Source organism: Carcharodon carcharias, chromosome 14 (genome assembly GCF_017639515.1).
Source record: "Carcharodon carcharias isolate sCarCar2 chromosome 14, sCarCar2.pri, whole genome shotgun sequence".
In the NCBI taxonomy this organism is placed as follows: domain Eukaryota; kingdom Metazoa; phylum Chordata; class Chondrichthyes; order Lamniformes; family Lamnidae; genus Carcharodon; species Carcharodon carcharias.
The window spans coordinates 10,291,745-10,315,642 of NC_054480.1; the positions used below are offsets into that span (position 1 = coordinate 10,291,745).

At 42.4% G+C, this 23,898-nt stretch overlaps 1 protein-coding gene across 1 annotated transcript in view; it reads right to left on the reverse strand.

The window, feature by feature from the left end:
• Positions 1-1,632: 1,632 nt before the first annotated feature.
• Positions 1,633-23,898, reverse strand: part of chmp4ba (charged multivesicular body protein 4Ba) — a 42,321-nt gene continuing 20,055 nt past the window's right edge. The window contains exons 2-5 of the mRNA XM_041205204.1: positions 13,297-13,474; positions 5,570-5,684; positions 4,143-4,269; positions 1,633-2,742 (exon numbers count right to left, since the gene is read on the reverse strand). Of these exons, the coding sequence (XP_041061138.1) occupies positions 2,678-2,742; positions 4,143-4,269; positions 5,570-5,684; positions 13,297-13,474 (485 nt within the window). The 3' untranslated portion in view covers positions 1,633-2,677. The remainder of the gene's footprint in view (positions 2,743-4,142; positions 4,270-5,569; positions 5,685-13,296; positions 13,475-23,898) is intronic.

The following is a 23,898-nucleotide window of genomic DNA, read 5'->3' on the forward strand; positions in this document are numbered from 1 at the left end:
CCTGACCTCATTACAGCCTTGGTCCAAACATGGGCAAAAGAGCTGAATTCCAGAGGTGAGATGAGAGTGACTGTCCCTGACATCAAGGTAGCATTTTACTGTGTGGCATCAAGAAGCCCTAGCAAAACTGGAGTCAATGGGAATCAGGGGGGAAACTCTATGCTAGTTGGAGACGTACCGAACACAAAGGAAGATGGTTGAGGTGGTTGGAGGTCAGTCATCTCAGTTCCAGGACATCACTGCAGGAGTCCCTCAGGGTAGTGTCCTAGGCCCAACCACCTTCAGCTGCTTCATCAATGATCTTTCTTTGCTCCATCAATAAGGTCAGAAGTAGGGACGTTTGCTGATGATTACACAATGTTCAGATGTTCAGCACTATTCGCGACTCCTCAGATGCCGAAGAAGTCCACGCTTGCATGTAGCAACACCAAGGAACATTCAGGCTTGGACTGCTGAGTAGTAAGTGACATTCACACCACACAAGTACCAGGCAATGACCATCGCCAACAAGAGATAACATACCGATCTTCCCTTGATATTCAACAGCATTACCTTTGCTGAACCCTCTACTATCAACCTCCTGCGGGTTACCATTGACTAGCCATAAATACTGTGGCTACAAGAAAAGGTCAGAAGCTGGGAATTCTGCAGTAACTCACCTGCTGACTTCCTAAAGCCCGCCCAACATCTACAAGGCACAAGTAAGGAGTATGATGGAATACAGTTCCAACAACACTCAAGAAGCTCAACACTATTCAGGACAAAGCAGTGTGCTTGATTGACAACCTATACACCATCTCATTCACAACATCCTCTGCCATCGGCACACAGTGGCAGTAGTGCCTGCCTAACTAATTACCTCTACCACCTAGAAGAACAAGCGCAGAAGTATGGGAACACCACCACCTACAAGTTACCTTCCATGTTAAATACCATCCTGACTTGGAACTATATCGCTGCTCCTTCACTGTCGCTGGTAGGGAATTCCCTCCCTTATAGAAAAACGGGTGTTCCTGCACCACACGGGGCTGCAACAATTTTTAAAAATGGCTCACTGTCACCTTAATGGCAAATAGGGATGGGCAATAAATGCAGGCCTAACCCGTGGCACCCACATTTCAAGAATGAATTCAAAGAAACACAGCCAATTTGTGCATAGCCCACTCCTACAAAAGGCAAAGTGATAATGACCACATCAAGTTCTTTTTTTAAGAAGTGATGTTGGTTGAAGGATAAATATCAGCCAGGACACCAGTGAGAACTCCTCTGCTCTTGTTTGAAATAGAGCCACGGGATCTTTTATCTCCACTGGAGGGCAGACAGAGCCTCGGTTTAAATCTCAAAGACCTCCAACAGTACCGCACTCCCTCAGTCGTGCACTAGAAGCCTCAGTCCAGATTTTGTGTTCAAGTCTTTGGAATTGGACTTGAACTCGAACCCACAATTTCCTAACTCAGAGGCAGGAGTGCAACGCCACCGAGACATGGCTGGCATTCGGAGCACATCTAATCGAGGGAGAAGCAATTGTCCGCCAGCTGCTTCTATAGGATATAACCATAACGCAAACTTCAAGTTACGCCACTTCAAGCATTTCTGCCTTCAGCTTTTAAACTCCCGGTTGGAGACAATTTGTTACATTAAAAGGAACTTTTATTTCTTTCTTAACATATTTACAGCAGGTTTAAGTAGGATTAGGTGTTTTTTTTGTAGGGGATTGAGGAGTCCCATTGTGGCAACATTGTGCTGTGTGTAGCCTGTCGTCAGGGTGGTGGGGTGGTGGGTAAATTGCAGCATCTAGCAAAAGAAGCATTTAGAAGTATCTTATAGGCTTCTGTGTAAATCACATGGCATAGAAAAGGAAGTATCCTGAAATTGCACCCAGTGAGGACAATCAAAACAGACCTCACTCTGTCCCCTCACCAACACTCAGGACTAAAAAAAACCAACAAAAAGTGACTACTTCCTCCAAAAAAAATTTAAAATGCTCGTTTTTTAAAAATCAGCAGAGGCACTAGGTGAGCAATCAGACTCAGTAAATGACTGGTCTACACTTGATTAGCCAGCTTAAATATTCAGGGGGAGGGGCAAGGAAATGATTAACAAGCTTTATAAGTCAAGAACCTCTGCAGATTGTTTTTCAAGGAGCTCCTACGATGAATTTTTTTTAAAAAAGAAATCAGAATGGAAAAGGAAATCGAGTCAACTACAGGTGTAATTTTCAAATAGTTGCTTCACCTCAATTATACAAACAGTTATGGACATGCTACAGGAATTCAGTCACTTGCAAATATCAATCTGCACTGTGTCTCTATTTCATAAATGTACAGAGGATTTATTATAACAAGGGGCAGTGAAATGGGGCCACTGATCCCACAGGAAGAAAGGAAGAGCCATACCGGAAGTCGTGGGCTTGAAGCTCGCAACCATCAACACAAATGAAAATCCAATAAAAGCTGGGACAAAAGTGCCATAGGGTGTTTTTTACCCTCTCTGCTCCTCCTCCTAAACAGTACGCTGTAATGTCACATTGCACACCCCATTCCCTCTTCCCCCTCCCCAGTATGCATTCCGGGTGGCCATTCAGAAATTTAGTCTGCTCACGACCTTCACTGCATAACAAAACACCCACAACTGCGACATATAACAAAGTCCATTCTTTACAAAATGCCTGTTGTTTTCAAATAGCAGCGGCCCAATTTTCCAGCTCCTGCATCTCAGCTTCTTCCTCTTCCTTCTTCTTGGCTGTGGAAAGCAAAGACAAACAGGGTGAAAAGGAAGCTCGTCGTCCTGTTTAACGCACAGCACCCACACAATCCCAATCCTCATTTGTCCCCATTGCAGCAAAAACTAAGTACAAAGGCAGACAAGAAACAACATAAATATACACACTGACAGCAGGGTCGATAACTAGAGGACACAGATTAAACGTCATTGGTGAAAGAGCCAGAGAAGAGATGTGGAGACTTCTTGTAGTCTGGAATGCTCTGCCTGATAAAAGTGGTGGAAGCAGATTCAATAGTAAATTTCAAAAGAGAATTAGCTAAATATCTAAAGGGGAGAAAACTGCCAGGCAGTGGGAAGAGTGAGGCTAACTAGACAATTCTTTCAAGCAGGAATGATGGACCAAATGGCTTCATTCTGTACTGCAAGTTTCAACTTTCTGTCAGCACTGAGACTCACGAAAATCAGGTCTGGATAATTCTGTACACACACTCTACTCACCACAATGTACAGAAACATTCCCTCAGGCCACTTATTAAGTTGCTGTGACACTAGCTGACTTGTGAAAAACAAGACGTGCCTGATTTGCATTGAAATGAATAGGCATGAAGGTTCACTGCAGTACATTTACTGATTTCAATTGATGCAAATGCGCCATCTGCCCCTCAAAGATCACAAGGGTTGTAAAATAAAAGTGCTGTGGGTACACAAAAGGGGCAGAAAGAGTTGGCAAGACTAAGATATTGCAGAATGAAGGAGTGAACCCATTGCTGGTGACACCACAGTGGGGGGGGGGGGGGGAGTAAGAACGGAGATGATGGAGGCATTCTCTCAATCATGCCACAGCATCACACTGCTTTAAGTGCCTTGGGTTGATTTTACACACAACTTGTATTATGTAACCGCCATCCACTCGCTGTATTTTGTCGGTGAAATAATCCTGCTTTTATCAGGGGCTTTGCTGTAGTTTCAGTTGCAAGCTCTGTCTGCTGTAATTGCTAGAGACTCTTCTTAAATAGATTGAGTGTTTGCTGAGCATATGGACTCTTCAAAAGAGCTGGCGCAGACTCGATGGACTGAATGTCCTCCACTATTCTATGTAACTCCTGCCTTAGGTTGCATACACCTCCAACACATTGGCTAACACAGTGGTTTGTAATTGCAGAGCACTCAGTTATCCATGGTACCAGTCCATTCTCCCCTCCTCCTGTCCAGAATTGGGCTCTGATTTTCCCCAACCACGCCTTCGTTCATTCTGATGAGGAGGAAGCGGTGAAATTGGTCGCAGTGCGTCAAAGAAACACTGCTTCTTAACTTGTAAGAGTTGATTTAAGGAAATTGAATTCTGAAATTTTATCAGGGCTAATCTCATGGCTCTTTCTTGGTTAAGCTGGGAGGGATGTAGGACAGATGTCTCTTACCTGGCGTGGCTGGGAGGGAGGTGGAAGGAACGTTGGGAAGTGGCACATTCTCTGCACCTCCAATTTCCAGTAGGTTTTTGTCGAGCTCTTCCTGTTCCAGCTCTTCCAACTCAGCCATTAGCTCATCCTGCAGAGAGACATGGCCAGCACTTTAATCTCTTGAGGTCACCCAAAATCAAATGTTTATATAGAAGGAGTATCGTACCAAGCTAAGCTTGGGTTTCTACACTACACTTTTAGACTGGACATTGGACATCGCTTTACCATCAGCTTAAAGAGGGATCTTCTTCCCTCCCCAACTACCCCCAACAGCTTCAGTTACAATGTGAGATATGCAATTCTCATGTGCATGCATCCCTCACAATTGTACAGTGAGAAAGGAGTTGAGGGACTGGGGATTGGAAAGAAAGTGCAGTTGACAGTTTCCCTTGTGCCATTATTTAGAGCACAACCTAGCAATGCACTAGTTGCATTTTCAAAAAGACATCTTTTGTAGCATTACTGGCAACTGAATTGAATGGACAGGTACTGAAGCAAGGCTGCTGTACAACCACTTCATTAAACATTCCATCAAACATAATGGAAATTGGAAGGGGATTGGGCCGGATGTTGGTGGAAAAACACAGCATGTTAACAAGGCATATCTTTGCTAGTGTAAATTGGCTAGCAAGTTCAGGGGATTAAGAGACGTGGCAAGTTCCAAATTTTCAGAATGAGACGTTTGATTTACGCCACTCCTAGTTTCCTTCACCCAAACAGCATCTCACCCTAAGTCTCCCTGTTATTTTCAAAATTTTCTGGATTTGCATTATAAATTCCTGTTAAATTCGCCACAGAAAGTTAATCCTGGTAATTAAGCGCACAAGCAACTTATTAATTGTTAATGCAATGCCAACCAACCCCTCTGGTCCAGAAATTGAACAAATGTTCAATCTCATTTCTGTAAATTGTTTTTGGAGATGTAAAAAAATGTCAGATTTGACATTTTTCTTACTTTTCCTCTCTCTCAATGCAATTGTTCTATTGCCTTTCTGCATCCAATGTGACTCCAATGCACTCTCATTCTCTGTCATTCCCGTGTTTCTTTCTCAATCCTTAAACTTCACTGGGTAAGGCTATTGGTCCCATCCTAGACGCCATGCTCAGTTTATAGCTCAAACTTTGAACAATTTACAGCATGAAAACGTTTTGAGCTGAAGAGTGCAGATAAAGTCAAATGGGGCACACTTGAGCCACCATTCCCCACAAAAGACTTACTACCACCACCCCTTCACAATAGCCTTCCTTAAAAGCACTTAGAAAACTGTGAGGGAGTCTATAGGGTCAAACTAATCTTTTCAGCAGTTTGAATGGGTACCTGGGAACCATATGCCCATTGATTCTGCTTCAGGTTCCACATCATTTTCAGCATTTGAAGCATCACTTACCTCATCAAAATCTTCACCAAACCCTACTGGTTTAGAAATTGCTTCAGAGATTTCCTGTGCCAAGTCCTGTTGCTCTGTGATGTCCTGCATTAATTCATCTACTTTGTCAATGTCCCTTAAATTCAAAAAAAATACATCATGAAACCATTGTGTTATCCTATATTTATAAAGTACAAACCATAGGACTAATTTTTTTTTCTTTCTTACCTGTATTACCTTAGGAGGTTTGAGGACTGGGTTTTGTCAGTTTTTCTGTCATGTTTTTACACAGCAAGTTACAATGGCTTGGAATGCATCGCCTGACGGGATGGTGGTAGCAGATTCAATAATAACTTTCAAAAGGGAACTGGACAAATGTTTGAAGGGGAAAAATTGCAGAGCAATGGCAAGTGGGACTAATTGCTAGCTCTTTCAAAGAGCTAGAAAGGGCTTGGCAGGTTGAATGGCCTCCTTCTGTCCCTTAACCATTCTATGATTCTATATTTTTAAGTCCAGCAGCATCACTTTATGGTCACAGTGTTTGAGAGCAACAAACCTTACAACTGAGATACAAGTTAAGGAGATGCGTAGGATTGCAGAGGGGAGGAAAGGAGGGAAAATAAGTTATTTAGAAGGAGACTTTCAAATTGAGAGAGTCAACTGTGGGAGATGATCTTCTAGCCGGTGTGTAAACAGAGCAGAAGATTGGTTTGTGCTGAGGCAGCTGATGGTGGCTTTAGAGCAGCTGCAATTACCTCTCAGCAATTATGGGCAGGGGAAAGGGGGTAAAATCAGGTAAGATTGCCACGCTAGATGACTGAATGCACAGAGGCATATTACAGAGCGTTGCACAGAATTTCCAGCTCAGAAACAGGCCATTTGGCCAGCTGCTCCATGCTGGTGCTTAAGCTCCACGAGTCCCCTCTCACCCTTCTTCATTTCACCCTGCTCCCTTCTCATGTCCCACAACCATTTTGACAAGTAGGACACTGGTAGGAAGAAAGTCAAAATTAGGAGCAACCTTACAAACCCGAAAAGCAGAATACTGCAGATGTTGATTCAAAAATTGTTAGTAACTGGATTTGAGGTGGCCAAACTCATTTTACATACAACATATCCTTCTCTTTCTTTCTCCCTCATGTATATCTGCCTGGTGTCTGTAGGGGCTCACTGCAGAGTGAAACAGTTGGTGATTCTGACTGAATTGCTCCTCTGCCTAACATTAAAGGCATCAAAATCAATTGCTGCTCCTGTGTCTGGTACTTTATAGTCCAGTGAGATTACTGGCTTAGTACCACACTGGGTTGTGCAATCTGACTAGAAAAGTCACAGCCTTACTCTGCAGTTTCAGCAAAAGGCAGTCAAACAGGCTGCTATAGCTGGTCTCTGGACTCCCTCTCAGAGGGAGGGAATCACTGCTCATTCTGTCACCCAGCGACGCTCACTGTGTAAAGCTGTGTACTCAGATATGGTCTGGCAAGGAAGGGATCAGGTTGGCTACAACACGCTCTATGGTAAAATTACCCACTGATACTCACTATCTAGGGAGTGCATGCATTGGAAGGCTTGCCAGTTGAAGAACTGAGAGGGTGTCGGTGTGTGCAATGGGACCATAGGACAAGTCAGCCCCTTCCAGAGAAACAAGTGGAAGGAAAAATATCTACAACAGTGGATGACGGCCAACAAAACAGTAAATATTTACAACAGGACGCGAGGAGCCCGTTTTCCAATGACATGATGCATTGATGTTATCTGCCAATAGCTCAATGAGGAGGAAGAGCTGATTCCATTACTGCTCCTCCTTGCAAAGTCCTGGATCCAGGAAGAGTTCAGATAAATCTACTCTGTTGCAATGTAACACTGCAAGTTATTCTAAATAGAAAGAGCAGCAAAAGCACTGAACATCTGACTACAATGACACCTTCCATGCTACACAAAAAGATAGAGCCACCACAGGAGGTGTGTAAAAGCTCAACAGGGGTGATACTAGAACTAAGATTCAACAGGTTGGTGCTTTTTTCTCTAGAAAAGGTTGACAGTGATTTGATGAAGAACTTTTAAGATTATTGCTGAAGAAAGACATTTTGTCGAAGCTTTTCGTCTTGCACTCATCAGGACATACAAACAAGGAGCAGGAGTAGGCCAATCAGCCCCTCAAGCCTGCTCCGCCATTTAATAAGATCATGGCTGGTCTGATAGTAACCTGAAATTTGAATCTTGCTAACCCCCAATAACCTATCATCCCCTTGTTTATCAAGAATCTATCCACCTTTGCCTTAAAAATATTCAAAGACTCTGCTTCCATCGCCTTTTCAGAAAGAGAGTTCCAAAGACTCATGACCCACAAAGGAAAATTTTCTCCTCAGCTCTGTCTTAAATGCACGACCCTTTATTTTAAAATAGTGACCCCTAGTTCTAGCTTCTCCCACAAGAGGAAACATCCTCTCCACATCCACCCTGTCAAAACCCCTCAGGATCTTATAAGTTTCAGTCAAGTCACCACCTACCTACTCTTCTAAACTCCAGTGGATACAAGCCTAGCATGTCCAACCTATCCACATAAGACAACCCAACCATTCTGGGTATTAATCTGGTAAACCTTCTCTGAACTGCTTCCAAAACACTTACATCCTTCCTTAAATAAGGTGAGCAATACTGTACACAACACTCCAGATGTGTTCTCATTAGCAGTCTGTATATAACTGAAGAAAAACCTCCCTACTTTTGTATTCAATTCTCCTCACAATAAACGACAACATTCTATTAGCTTTCCTAATTACTTACTATACATGCATGCTAACCTTTTGCGATTCATGTACTAAGACACCCAAATCCCTCTGCATCTCAGAGCTCTGCAATCTCCCACCATTTAGGTAATATGCTTCTCTTTTATTCTTCATGCCAAAATGGGTAATTTCACATTTTCCCACATTATACTCCATTTGCCAGATCTTTGCCCACTCACTTAAAACGATATACATTTGTAGCCTTATGTCTTCTTCACAACTTACTTTCCTACCTAACTTTCTGTCGTCAGCAAATTTGGCAACCATCCCATCCATCCATTCATCCAAGTCATTTATATAAATTATAACTGGCACACCATTCATTACATCTTGCCAACCTGAAAAATGCCTCCTCCCAGCTTCCTGTTAGCCAGCCAATCCTCTATCCATGCCAATATGTTACCCCAATACCATGACCTTTTATTTTCTGCAATAATCTTTGATGTGGCACTTTATCAAATGCCCTCTGGAAATCTAAGTCCAGTACATACACCGGTTCCCCTCTATCCACAGCACATGTTACTTCCTCAAAGAACTCCAATAAGTTGGTTAAAAATGATTTCCCTTTCACAAAACCATCTTGACTCTGCCTGATATCTTGAACTTATCCAAACATTTTATTCGTTCAAGGGATGTGGGTGTCACTGGCATTTATTGCCCATCCCTAACTGCCCTTGTTCAGAGGGCATTTAAGAGTCAACCACATTGCTGTGGGTCCAGAGTCACATGTAGGCCAGACCGGGTAAGGACAGCAGATTTCCTTCCCTAAAGGACATTAGTGAACCAGATGGGTTTTTACAACAATTGACAATGGTTTCATGGTCATCATTAGACTTTTAATTCCAGATTTTTATTGAATTCAAATTCCACCATCTGCTGTGGTGGGATTCCAACCGAGGTCCCCAGAGCATTACCCAGGGTCTCTGGATTACTAGTCCAGCGACAATACCACTATGCCATCACCTCCCCACTGTGCCCTACAGCTTCTTTAATAATGTCTAACATTTTCCCTATGATAGATGTTAAGCTAATTGATCTGTAGTTTTCCACTTTCTGTCTCCCCTTTTTGAATAATGGAGTTACATTTGCTATCTTCCAATCTAATGGGACCTTCCCAGAATCTAGGGAGTTTTGGAAAATTAAAGCCAATGCATCAACTATCTCACTAGCCAATCCTTTCAATACCCCAAGATGAAGTCCAGCAGGACCCAGGCACTTGTCAACCCATAGCTCCATCAATTTATTCAGTACCGCTTCTCTGGTGATTGTAATTTTACTGAGTTCCTCCCTCCCTTCCATTTTGCGATTTATAGCTGCTTCTGGGATGTTACTTGTTTCCTCAAAAGTGAAGACTGATGCAAAATGCCTGTTCAATTCACCTGCCATTTGTTTGTTTTCCATTATCAATTCTCCAGGCACACTTTCAATAGGGCCAATGCTCACTTTGTTAACTCGTTTCTTTTTAAAATATTTATAGAAACTCTTACAAACTGTTTTTATATTTCTAGCATCTTTCTCTCGGACTCTAATTTTTCCCTCCTTATTAATCTTTTAGCCATTCTTTGCTGTTCCTTATATTCTGTCCGATCTTCTGGCCTTCCACCTATCTTTGCACAATCATATACTTTTTTCTTTAAGTTTAATGCTATCTTTAATCTTTCCAGTTAACCACGGATGGGGTGTCTGGCCCTTGGACTTTCTCTTACTCATTGGAATGTATTAATTCTGTGTATTCTGAACTAGCTCCTTAAATGTTTGCCACTGCATCTCTATTGGTTTATCTCTTAAACGTAATTTGCTAATTCATTTTAGCCAGCTCTGCTTTCATGCCCTCATAATTGCCCTTACTTAAGTTTAAAAACATAGTCTCAGACCCACTCCTCTCTCCCTCAAACTGAATGTAAAATTCAATCATATTACGGTTGCTGCTACCTAGAGGCACTTTCACTGTGAGATCATTAATTAATCCCATCTCATTGCACAATACCAGGTGTAGTATAGCCTGCTCTCTGGTTGGCTCTAGAACATGCTGTTCTAAGAAACTATCCCTGAAACATTCTATGAACTCATCCAGGTTAGCTTTGCCCATCTGACTTTTTCAGTCTATATATAGATTAACTTCCCCCATGATTATCGTCATGGCTTTCTGACAAGCTCCTATTATTTCTTCCTTTATGCTCCATCCTACCATGTGGTTACTATTAGCGGGCCTGTGCATGACTCCCACAAGTGATTTCTTGCCTTTACCATTACTCATCTCTACCCAAACTGTTTCCACATCCTGGTTTTCTGAACTTAGGTCATCCCTCTCTATTGTGCTAATACCATCAGTAATTAACAGAGCCGCACCCCCACCCCCCACCCCCCCCCCCAACCTTTTCCTTGCTTCCTGTCCTTTCTAAACGTCCTATTCCCTTTAATATTCAGGTCCCAATCCATGGCCTCCTCCAACTATTAAATCATACTTATTTATTTCTATGTGCACTCTCAGTCCATCTGTTTTGTTTTGAATGATCGTGCATTCAGATACAGAGTCTTTAGTTTTATCCTTTTATCCTTTTTATAACCTCTAGTTTCATCTGTTGATTTACTATTAGATCTGTACTCTCTATCCCTTTCTGTCACGGTCTGTTTTTCATTTCCTGTAATAATACCTTTCTCCTTTGTCTTGTCTCTCTGATTTACCACATCTTCCCAAAGTTGTACCCTTGTCCCCGCTACTTAGTTTAAAACCGAGAGTGCTAATTGGTTGGCAAGTGGACTCTGATCCAACCAATCAGCACTTTCTTCTCATACAGCATAAAGTTGTCGCTTCCGCTGACATTGGTATTCTTACGATTGTCCTGATGAGTGCAAGACAAAAAGTTTCGACAAAATGTCTTTGTTCAGCAAAAGTCAAGTTCTAGGCTACCAAATTACTACTTTTAAGATTATGAAAGGGTTTGATAGGTTAGACAGACAGAAGATGTTTCAATCTACATGAGAAACCAGAACTAGAGGTCAAAAATATAAGATAGTCACTAATAAATTCAATAGGGAATTCAGGAGAAACTTCTTCATCCAGCGAGTGCTGAGAATGTGGAACTTGTTACCCCAGGGATTTGTTGAGGTGTAGATTAGATACATTTAGTGGGAAGCTAGTTAAGTTCACGAGGGAGAAAGGAATCAAAGGATATGCTGCTGGGATTAGATGAAGAGGTTGGCAGGAGGCTACCATGGATCATAAACAGCAGCACAGACCAGCTGGCCTGAATGCACTGGAAATTCTGCATAACGATCCAGGCAGCATGACAAACAGGAACCCAGGCAAGGAAAGTCTTTCCCCCTCTTTTCACACCAATTTTCTTCCTCCCTCCACCCTGTATAACTACAGGTGCTGATCACCTGCAGTGACTCACCCAATGACCACTCATGCTTTAAGGGTAAGCATTCTTTTGGTCTATAAGATTCAATTTCATATCGAGAAGTTAAAACTCCCAAAGGAGCTCAGTCAGCGAGTCTAGGAAAACTTCCAGTGGCTACCCTGAGTGTTACTTATTCAGTGAAAGCTCAATGTAGGAAGCATATCAAAAACTGCAGCAAGATACTTGAAGAAATTTACATACAACAGCATGACAACAAGCCATGAATTACAAAACTAAGCCATCTTTTGCCCGGAAACAATGGCTCTGATTTTATACTGATAACATGGCGTGTATCAGTTATTCCCAGCGACCCCACTTCATTCCCATGTCCCTGTAGTGATCATTTTCATGAGCTGGACCGCAGTAGGAAGGAGGTCAAAATTTGTTTCTTTCCACTTAGATTAGGAGAAATAAACATGAGAGGACATGGCTTTAGGGTGAAAGGGGAAAGGTTTAGGGGGAACTTCTTCACTCAGAGTGGTGAGAGTGTGGAACGAGCTGCCATCTGACGTGGTAAATGCGGGCTCACTCTTAAGTTTTAAGAATAAATTGGATAGATACATGGATGGGAGAGGTCTGGAGGGTTATGGATTGGGTGCAGGTCAATGGGACTAGCGGAATAATATTTCGGCACAGACTAGAAGGGCCAAATGGCCTGTTTTCTGTGCTGTAGTGTTCTATGGTTCTATTAGGAGCAACCTCACTCAAAAATTATTAGCAGTTGGGTTTGAGGTGACCGAACTCATTTTCCAAAGAAACTTTATAACCAGCAGAATCTTTTATTCTCAGAGAGACAAAAGATGGCATCCATAAGCAGTAAATTGGTGACGTCCAACCTACCGCACCATTAAGGCCCCAAGTTCCACTGCAAATGATGCGAAGTATGAAATCCAGCTGTCAGGCTTCTTCTTCAGTATCTGTGTGAAGGCAGGTCCGATCCACAGTGCCACAACCTCCACCATGGTTACAGTAAAGTGACAGGTCCCGAATCCAACTCAGCCAGAAGGGGAATCGAACCCTGTGCTGTTGGCACCAAAATAATCCACACTGGCCATTCAGCAACAGAGCCAACTGGCACCCCCCGCCAAGGAGAGCAAGATTTGGTGGTAATGTGTACTTTTTTGTTGCGGTCCGGAGCTATAGTGATGGTAGAGGCTCCAATTTTCTTTCCATCACATGGCTGACCAGGAATCTCTTCCACCCTTACCGCCTGCCGTTGGCATGTGTTGGAAGGGTTTGCAGATACTCACCCTGTTTGACTGCGTTATGAACGCACCTTCCTTGACCAACAAGTCGTGGAGTGGGACTTGAACCTGGAGCTCCTGGCTCAGAGGCAGGGGCACCACCCACTGTGCCACAACACCTCAGACTGGATTACCACAGTCCAATTATATATGACAAGTTAGGTTTTCTATGAATCAAACGTTGTATCTGCCCCCCCCTGTAGACGGTGGGAGAGCTGGGAAGAGGTGCGGGTTCCACACATTACACACCAGTGTGGATCCCTGTGGCTGTCTTACTGCACAGGTTAACATACCAAAAATGCTGATCTACTTACATGTTTTCATGAGCAGCTTTCATGGCCTTGGCAGCGAAACCCATGTTTTTGAGAACTTCGGTGTTTGTGTTTGCATTTTCCAGTGCTTCTCTCTGGAATTCAATGGTGGACAGTGTGCCATCGATTTGTGCCAGCTGCTTTTCATATCTCTTCTTGCGCTTTAGAGCTTGCAGTGCAGCTAAACAACAGAGGAAACAGAATGAATAACCTGGTCTTAGTACAGTGTCAATGATTTCCCTAACACCACATTTGACCAAGTAAAACTGACCCACCCTGTGAAACTGTGAGGACTGGAGGTAAAATAGCAGAAGTTATAGTTAAAACTCCAATAATTTCACAGCAATATTCAAGGTTTATTTCAGACCTTACCGGGTTTAAAAAATAAAAAAAAACTTCAGTGGAAATGGGGGAAGAGGAGGAGAGAATAAAAAATTATATAAATAAAGGAAAACTGTGTTCAGTATTCATCCTCGATGGAATCATTTTATAAAAGGTGGAAGTATTAGATTCAAACTCCTTAACAACTGGAAAACAGGACAAAAGGAGAAGATAAAGGCTTTTAAGAATCCTGAAGCAGCATTTGTGGCTCCGATCCAGGTAAAATAAATGGAGCAATGAAACACTAAATATAAAAAAGGTGGAAAATAGCAGAAGGCGTCGCATAGCTGAAGATTGGCACCTGTGATGCTGGGGACCTCAGGAGGAGACTAAGATGGATCATCCACTCGTCACTTCTGGCTGAAGATGGTTGCAAATGCTTTAGCCTTGTCTTTTGCACTGACGTGCTGGGCTCCCCCATCATTGAGGATGGGGATATTTATGGAGCCTCCTCCTCTGGTTAGCTGTTTAATTTTAATTGTCCATCACCATTCACAACTGGATGTGGCAGGACTGCAGAGCTTAGATCTGCAGAAAGGGAATGGGTGACCGTCAGACAGAGTGAAGGCACTAGGCAGGGAGTGCAGGAGTCCCCTGGGTCCGTCTCCCTCTCTAACAGAGTTTCCATTTTGGATACTGCTGGGGGAGATGGTTTCTCAGGAGAAAGCAGCAAGATCCAAGTCCATGGCACCACGAGTGACTCAGCTGCCCAGGGGTGGGGGAGAAAAAAATGAGTGGGAGAGCAATAGTGATAGGGGGTTCTATCATAAGGGGAGCAGATAGACATTTCTGCAGCCTCAGACATGACACCAGGATGGTATGTTGCCTTGCTGGTGCCAGGGTCAAGCATGTCACTGAGCGGCCGCAGGACATTCTGAAGGGGGACTGTGAACAGCCAGAGGTCGTGGTCCATATCGGTACCAACGATATAGGTAAAGAGAGGGATGAGGTCTTACAAACAGAATATAGGAAGCTAGGCAATAAATTAAAAAGCAGGACCTCAAAGGTAGTAATCTCAGGATTACTCCCAGTGCCACGTGCTATTCCTGAGGCATTGGGACCGATTCTGGGGAAGGTGGGATCTGCACAAGCTGGACAGGTTGCACCCACGCAGGCCCAATATCCTCACAGGGGTATTCACTAGTCCTGTGGGGGAGGGTTTAAACTAGAGTGGCAGAGGGATCAGAATCTGAGTGGGGAGACACAAGAGAGGGAAACAAAGATAGAAATGAAAGACAGAAAACTAAAAAGCAAAAGTGGAAGGCAGAGGAAACGGGCTGGCAGCAAATAGGGCCATAGTACAACAAAAAGATGTGTAAAAAGAAAAATCTAAAGGTACTGTATCTGAATGTACGGAGCATTCACAATAAGGTAGATGAATTAAAAGCACAAATAGATGTAAATGGGTACAATATGATTGTAATTCCAGAGACATTGCTGCAGGGTAACCAAGGCTGGGAACTGAATATCCAAGGGTACTCGATATTTAAGACGGACAGGCAAAAATGAAAAGGAAGTGGCATGGCATTGTTAGTTAAGGATGAAATCAGTGCAATAGAGAGGTTATTGGCTCAGAAAATCTAGATGTAGAATCATATAGACTGGGCAAACTAAATTAGCAATAATATTGTGGCAGATGAATTCCTGGAGCCTGTACAAGATAGTTTTTTAGACCAGTATGTCAAGGAACCAACTAGGGAACTGGCTATCCTGGATTTGATTTTGTGCATTGAGGAGGGGTTAAATAATCTTGTTGTGCGAGGTCCTTTAGGGATCAGTGACCATAACATGATAGAATTCTTCCTTAGGTTGGAAAGTGAAGTAGTCCAATCCAAAAGCAAAAGAAACTACGCAGGTATGAGGCGTGAATTGGCTAAGATAGATTGGAGAACTTCATTAAAAGGCATGCGGTGGATAGCCAATGGCTAATATTTAAGGAGCGAATGTATGCATTGCAACAGTTATATATTCTTTTCTGGCACAAAAACACAAGGAAAAGTGGCCCAGTCATGGCTAACAAAAGAAATTAAGGATAGTATTAGATCCAAAGAGGAGTCATATAAAGTTGCTAGAAAAAGTAGCAAGCCTGAGGATTGGGAGCAATTAGAATACAGCAGAGGACCAAGAGATTGATTAAGAGGGGAAAAATAGAGTATGAGAGTAAACTTACGAGGAACATAACAGAGAACTGTAAAAGCTTCTATAAGTATGCAAGGTGAAGACAAATGCAGGTCCCTTACAGTCTGAAATGGGGGAATTTATAATAGAGAACAAGGAAATGGCAGAGCAATTACACTACTACTTTAGTTCTGTCTTCATGGAGGAAGACAAAAATATCTTCCCAGAAATACTAGAAACCATGGGTCTAGTGAGAAAGAGGAATTGAAGGAAATTAACATTATTCAAAAAAGTGCTGGAGAAATTAATGAGGCTGAAAGCCGATAAATCTGCAGGGGCTGATAATCTACATCCCAGGTTACTAAAGGAGGTAGCCATGGAAATAGTGGATGCGTTGATTGTCATTGTCCAAAATTCTGCAGATCTGGAACAGTCCCAGCAGATTGGAGGGTGGCAAATGTAACACCACTGTTTAAAAAAGGGAGGGAAAAAACAGGGACTTACAGCCTAACATTAGTAGTAGGGAAAATGCTAGAGCCTATTATAAAGGATGTGATAACAGCACACTTAGAAAATATCAACAGGATTAGACGAAGTCAACATGGATTTATGAAAGGGAAATCAAGTTTGACAAACCTACTGGAGTTTTTTTGAGGATGTAACTAGCAGAATAGATAAGGGAGAACCAGCAGATGTGGTATATTTGGATTTTCAGAAAGCTTTTGACAAAGTCTCACATAAGATGCTAGTGTGCAAAATTAAAGCACATGGGATTGGGGGTAATATATTGGCATGGATTGAGAATTGGTTATCAGACAGGAAACAGAGAGTAGAAATAAAAGCGGAATGGCAGGTGGTGACCAGTGGGATACCTCAGGGATCAATGCTTGGTCCCCAGCTATTCACAATACATATCAATGATATGAAGTTATCCACTTTGGTAAAAAAAAACAGAATGGCAGTGTATTATTTAAATGGTGATAGATTGGGAAATGTTGATGTACAAAGGGACCTGGGTGTTCTTGTATACCAATCACTGGAAGCGAGCATGCAGGTGCTGCAAGCAGTTAAGAAGGCAAATGGTATGTTGGCTTTCATTGCAAGAGGGCTTGAGTACAGGAGGAAGGATGTCTTATTGAAGCTGTACAGGGCCTTGGTGAAACCACACCTGGAGTAGTGTGTGCAGTTTTGGTCTCCTTACTCAAGAAAGGATGTACTTGCCATAGAGGGAGTGCAGTGAAGGTTCACCAGATGGATTCCTAGGATGGCAGGATTGTCATATGAGGAGAGATTGGGCTGACTAGGCCTGTACTCACTGGAGTTTAGAAGAATGAGAGGAGATCTCATTGAAATGTATAAAATTCTGACAGGGCTGGACAGACTGGATGCAGGGATGATGCTTCCTCTGGCTGGGGTGTCTAGAACAAGGGATCATAATCTCAGGATACGGGGTAGGCCATTTAGGGCTGAGATGAGGAGAAACCTCTTCACTCAGAGGGTGGTGAACCTGTAGAATTCTTTACCACAGAGGGCTGTGGAGGCCAAGTCACTGAGTATATTTAAGAAAGAAATAGATTGTTTTCTAGAGTCTAAAGGCGTCAAAGGGTATGGGGAAAAAGCAGGAGTATGGCGTTGAGATGGAGGATCAGCCATGATCATATTGAATGGCAGAGCAGGCTCAAAGGGCCAAATGACCTACTCCTGCTCCTATTTTCTATATTACTATCTGATCTGTTGGTTGAGGGAACACTTAGTTTTGTTTGTCGCATGCTGCTTCCGCTGTTTAGCATGCAAGTAGTCCTCTATTATAGCTTCACCAGGTTGACACCTTATTTTTAGGTATACCTGGTGCTGCTCTTGGCATGCCCACCTGCCCTCTTCATTGAACCAGAGTTGATAGTAATGCTAGAGTGGGAGATATGCTGGGTCATGAGGTTTCCTGCATACCAACTTTTTGTGATTCATGTACCAGGACACCCAGGTCCCTCTGTACCACTGAGTTCTGCAATCTCTTCCCATTTAAATAATATACTGCTTTTCTATCCTTCCTGCCAAAGTGGACAAGTTCACATTGTCCCACATTATACTCCATTTGCCAATTTTTTTTTGCCCATTCATTTAACCTATCTATATCCCTCTGTAGATTCTTTACTTCCTCTTGACAATTTACTTTTCTACCTATCTTGGTGTCATCGACAAATTTGGCTACCATACATTTGATTCCCTCTTCCAAGTCATTGATATAGATTGTAAATAGTTGAGTCCCCAACACTGATCCCTGTGGTACTCCACTAGTTACAGCTTACCAACCCAAAAATGACACGATCCTTTATTCATGCTAACATGCTACCCCCTACCCCATGAGCTCTTATTTTGTGTAAGCAGCCTTTGACGTGGCATCTTATCGAATGTCTTTTGGAAATCCAAGTACACCACATCTATAGATTCCCCTTTATCCACATTGCTTGATACTTCCTCAAAGAGGTCTAATAAACTAGTTAAACCCAATTTCCCTTTCGAAAAACCATGCTGACGCTGCCTGAAGCCATTATGATTTTCTAAGCATCCTGCAACCTCCTGGAGAACGTGGGGGTCAGCCACATGCTGCAGCCATTATTTAAATTTCCTTCGTCTGCTTGAGTGGTGCAACCGAGAGTTCACGTACCGCGGTGTTCAATGTGAGGCTGGTGCACTCACAGCGAGATACGGGAAGAAATCGGGCCCAGGGCTGAGGCAGCTCTGGAAACAGACACGTAACTAGATTAAAGGGGTCTCAGACTGACTGAGAATCCCAAGAGCAGGCGAGAATTCCAGAGACACCAGGGATGGATTCTCAGGGCGAGGGCTGGGGGAGGATAATAAGGAGCCGCCACCATCAGCCTCGTCCAGGAACCTGGAATGAGTTTCAAGCTGAGTTTCTTTCTGTGAGTATGGCAGCTGGGACTGCAGCTGATTCCTGATTAAAGCCGCAGCCCCAGTTACTGGCAGTATCCAAAGACAGGTCACATACCAGGCAGTGTATCAGTGACACTCCAGCACAGACATGCTGGTGAACAGAAGAGGTGGAAGAAAAAAAACCTTTAAACATTCAGTAGCTCTGCCGGAGAAGGGTTACACCTGAAAACGAGGCCAGTGTTCCTGACAGGAACACCGAGCCTAATCCCACTCCAGGAAGCACAGGAAAGTGCGGTGTGGTGTGAAGTCAGCAGGCATGTTGATTAATCTATTGGATTACCTTTCAGCTGAAAGGAAGTTAAAAGTTTTCATATCACCAATCACTTCAATCTTCACTATAACTGGATGGCCCTGGTAAAATTTCATACAAGTCCCTTTAACAGATGAGCTTTAACATTCAGGAATGTAAATGTGAAAGGAATTTATGGTACAATTGAGGTTGGGCATGTCCCACAATTACTTATCCATTTTAAGAACCATTACATCAGGAAACCATCATTTCTTTTTTTCTCTCTTTCCTGGGATGTAAGCGTCACTAGAAAGATCAGCATTTCTTGCCCATCCCTAAATGCCCTTGAGAAGGTAGCGATGAGCCTAAATAAATATTATTGCCAAAATCACTACCGCATTTGATTAACTCAGTCTTTCTGCAATATTTTAATGTGGAGCCTTAACATAACATGTAAGGAACTGAATCCACTGAAGTGTAGCTATAAAGCCCATAACTATTGCCACAACACAGTGATTTGCAGTAAACAGCATGGTTTATGAATACTAAAGTCACAATTGCTATGGTAACACACCCAGGGATGCTTTATCCGTGACTGAAGACATGGATTGCTAAATGGAGCCTTTGATGTAAACACCAATAACCACCAGATCCACAAGCAATTTAAATTCGCTGCTCAAAGTAAGCATTATATATACCCAAAGCCCAAGGTGCTGGGCTTTGCTGATCTACACTTCAGCTTCCACCTAGCCAAGATTGTGATCCAACAGCCATTTACTTCCCTTTCCAATCTTTTTCATTGTTTTACATAACCTTCTAATGTCTTCTGCATAATTTTAATATTGTTAACTCATTCACTGGGTGTGGGCAGCACTGGCAAGGTCAGCATTTATTACCCAACTGTATTCAACTGAGTGCAGTCAACTGTGTTGCTATGAGTCTGGAGTCACATGTTGGCCAGGGTGGTTAAAGGCGTGAGTGAACTAAGTAAAATTTTATGGCAATCCAGTAGATACACATTATTGATGCTAGCAATTTTTTTTAACTTCCCAATTTATTTAATTAAACAAATTTAAAATCCATCGCTACTGTAGTGGGATTTGAACTCATGTCTCCTGCCTCTGGATTACTAGTCCAGTAATATAACCAATATGCCACTATATGCCCATGGATTTTCCTATCCCTAAAGCTCATTTTATCAAGCAGGAATTAAAATCTTTATGTTTACGACCTTTTCATAGAATGATACAGATCAGGAGGTGGCAATTTGGCCCATCATGCTCCTGCTGCCCCTTTAAAAGATCTACTTAATTAGTCTAACTCCCCTGCCCTTTCCCCGTAACCCTGAAAAATGTTCCTCTTAAAGTATTTATCCAATTCCCTTTTGAAAATTATTAGCAACTCTCCTGCACCAGCCTTTCAAGCAGTGCATTCTAGATCACAACAACTTTTTGTGTAAAATAAATTCTCCACCTCCCAGCTGGATTTTTTTTTGTCTATCATCTTAAATCTGCATCCTCTGGTTGAAAAGAAAAGCCATTTTTGGAGTGGAGGGGAAATAATTAATGTTAGTCTAAAAATGGTTTAACTATTCTTGGCCAACAATTTTCAGAACTATTTTCTCTGCACTTCCATTTTATGATGTCAGCACGCTATCATTGCACACTAGCACTGTTACCAGTGCAATAGTTTATTTGTATAATTCATTTAGCTTGCCTTAGAGAAAACACATTAGGCAAACCTAATACAGTGTCATGTTAACTTCTATATTCAATCAGGCAAAGCTATCGCCGTATAAATATATTTTCCCAAACCCCTGCCCTCATGTTGTGTGGTTTGCAAACTTCCCTAAATTTAAGGAAGTGGTTAGAAATATTCTACAAAGTGTTAACAGCATTTGTTAACTTTAAAAGTTCTTTACATTCGTCAGTCTTTCAAATATTCCACTGCTAGTCGAAGAGTCTTAACACAAACTTTATCCATTTCTCCCTCTCCACTAAGATAGGTTGAGATAGACAGATTTTTAATCAGTAAGGGAATCAAGGGTGATGGGGAAAAGGCAGGAAAGTGGAGTTGAGGATTATCAGATCAACCATGATCTCATTGAATGGCGGAGCAGACTCGATGGGCCAAATGGCCTACTTCTGCTCCTACATCTTATGGTCTTACGCCTTCCAGTGTCTCACCCTTTACCACTCTCCCATCTCCCTATCAAAGTCCTCATTGTTTACCTTCCAAATCAAACTGACCTCCTATTGAAAGCTCTTCCCCATTTTCTTAGGTCAATCTTTGCAATGAGCAGCAAACCACCTCTGATTTCAGCTAACACTTAAATTCCCCTGTCACCTCTCCCCTGATCACTCCTATATCCACTCTAGATTTTACATCGACTCTCTCACCCAGGCCATGATCAGCCTCTTGGCTTCACACTGTTCATGATCTTGCTGCCTTTGGTTGACAAACTAGTTTCCTACCTATTCCTCATTTCTGCCACTATCCATATCCCACCCATTTTCCCCTAAAATCTCAACATTCAATCTCCACTCAAAAACAATGCCCCACCTCAAAGAGCTTTCACATGTCATAATATTTGTGCCTCTGCTTACTGAGACCTTATCCAGAACCCACTCAATCTGCTGCTTTCCTAAGACAACATTCAGCTTCGCGCTCACAAGTTAGAACCAGGGCTCAAGCTCCCACAGGCAAATCCAAAAAACTATCATCTCTCCCACCTGCAGTTAAATTATCTTAAGGGAAAAATCTTGAACTCCTCTCTGCTATAAACCAACTTCTCTGAGATCCCTCCTTGGCTTCACTATCCTCACATCTGGTACTAGTTGCAAGGGTCTCGCAGATATCTCCAAAATGGAGGTGCCCTCTGCAGTTCCTTTGACCTTCCCTGAATCATCAGATAATGAATCAGCCACATAACTACTGGCATTTCAACGTTGTTAAGATCAAAGTCATCTGCACAGGTTCTGCCCGGAAACTCAGCCCCCCCACTCCCTCTCTGAACAACTATTCAACTTTAACCTACTCTTATGCAATCTCAAGGATCCTACTCAACCCTGAGTCAAACCTGGAAACCCACCAGGGTGCGTCACCAAGGATGCCTGATTTCATTTCCTAAATATTGCTTGCCTCTGTATCTACTTCACCCTCACTGCTACAAAATCCGTATCAACACCATTGCCACCTCCAGATTCAACTTTTCCAATGCCCTCTTCACTGGTCTTTCAAGCCTCACACTCTAAGAAAAACTCTCAACTTATCCCGAATTCTACTGCTTTTATTCTGTTCACACACTGCCAGCCCCATCCCCGATGCTCAGCTCTCATCCCCATTCCACACCACAGATTTTAAAATCTTGCTCCTTCTCTACAAATCCCCTCCCTACCTTGCTCAACTGTATCACTGCATCTTTCTTCCAGCCTCACATGCTGCTCTAAGTCTCCCTCTTCCAACTCTGGATTATTGCCAGTTCCGCATCAGTCCCTCTCACACCTTCTACCACTGGCAGCGCAGCCTCCAGCCAGCTGTTTGTCCCCCCAAACACACAATTAAAAACAAAGCTGCATTACAATTTACAACAAATCAAAAATCATAGGGGCCGAGCTTTAGTGGTCTATAAAAGCCATAGGAAATGCATTTTTTCAGAACAATCGTTCTGTAACTCTTTGAGCCAGCTGTTTTGTTTTAAATGCAGTCTCCCACTACAATGTCCAATCTCTTTCCCAGTGCCACCTATCCCTCCATCCTCAGATGCCACACAACCTACAGGATCAAGTTTTATTGCGTGACAGTGTGTTAGTTTTTGTAATACACACCATAGCATGAACATTCAGATTATTCTTAAAGCAGAGCTTAGCAACTGCATATTAATTTTGGGGCTTGATTAAAAATAGTAGTCTAATGTTTCACTGGGAATTGCAGTTTTGAAGCTGCAGACATAGTTATAATAAATATTATTTTTCTACATATATGGGCATGAATGCACGTGTACACACACATTCACAGAAGGCATTTTAAATCCCCTGGGGCAATTTTGATTTTAGTGGTGTAAATCAGATGTTAGCGAATCAGAAGCCTGTTTTATACCTCTCCTGATCTTTATTTACATTTGACTTCAATGGAAACAACAGGGTTGCTGCTTCACTCAGACCCATTTCACAAATTTAATATTACCCCCTTGTGTTTTTCTAAAGATTAACCCACCAAAGATTTTACATTTCCACAACAGAAGATGAAGTGACTGTTACGGTCACCCTCAAGTTGCTGAGAACGCATTTTGTTTATTAGAGGGCAAACCTGCAGAGCCAGTAATGAACTAACACAAGCACCATGTAGTTCTCAATTCGGAGCCATGTGAGAAATATTTGTAACTGTAATTAGGGTAGAGGATTTACCACAATTTAATACAGAATTAACCTAATGAGCATTAATTCAGCATTTGGAGATTTGCATACAAAAAAAACCTCATATTTAAATAGCACTTTATCATAAAACATCCCAAAGCATTTCACTGGAGCACTAGGAAACAAAATATGACACTTAGACACATAAGGAGTATTAGCACAGGTGACTGAAGGCTGGTCAGAGGTAGGCTTGAAGGAGCATCTTAAAGGAGGAGAGCAAGGTGGAGAGGTTTAGAGAGGGAATTCCAGAGCTTAGGGCTCTGCAGCTCAACCTATTGTGGAACAATAAAAATCAGCAACACTCAAGTGGTCAAAATTTATATAGCAGGACATCCCAAAGTATTTTACAGGCATTGAGCATTTTAGAAGTGTAGTCTTTGTTGTCATGTAGGAAATGTGATAGCCAATTTGCATACAGGAAGCTCCCACAAACAGCAATGAGATAGAGAACACAGACTATCTTTTTGATAGTGATATTGAGGGATGAATAGCTGCTGTCACCAGGGA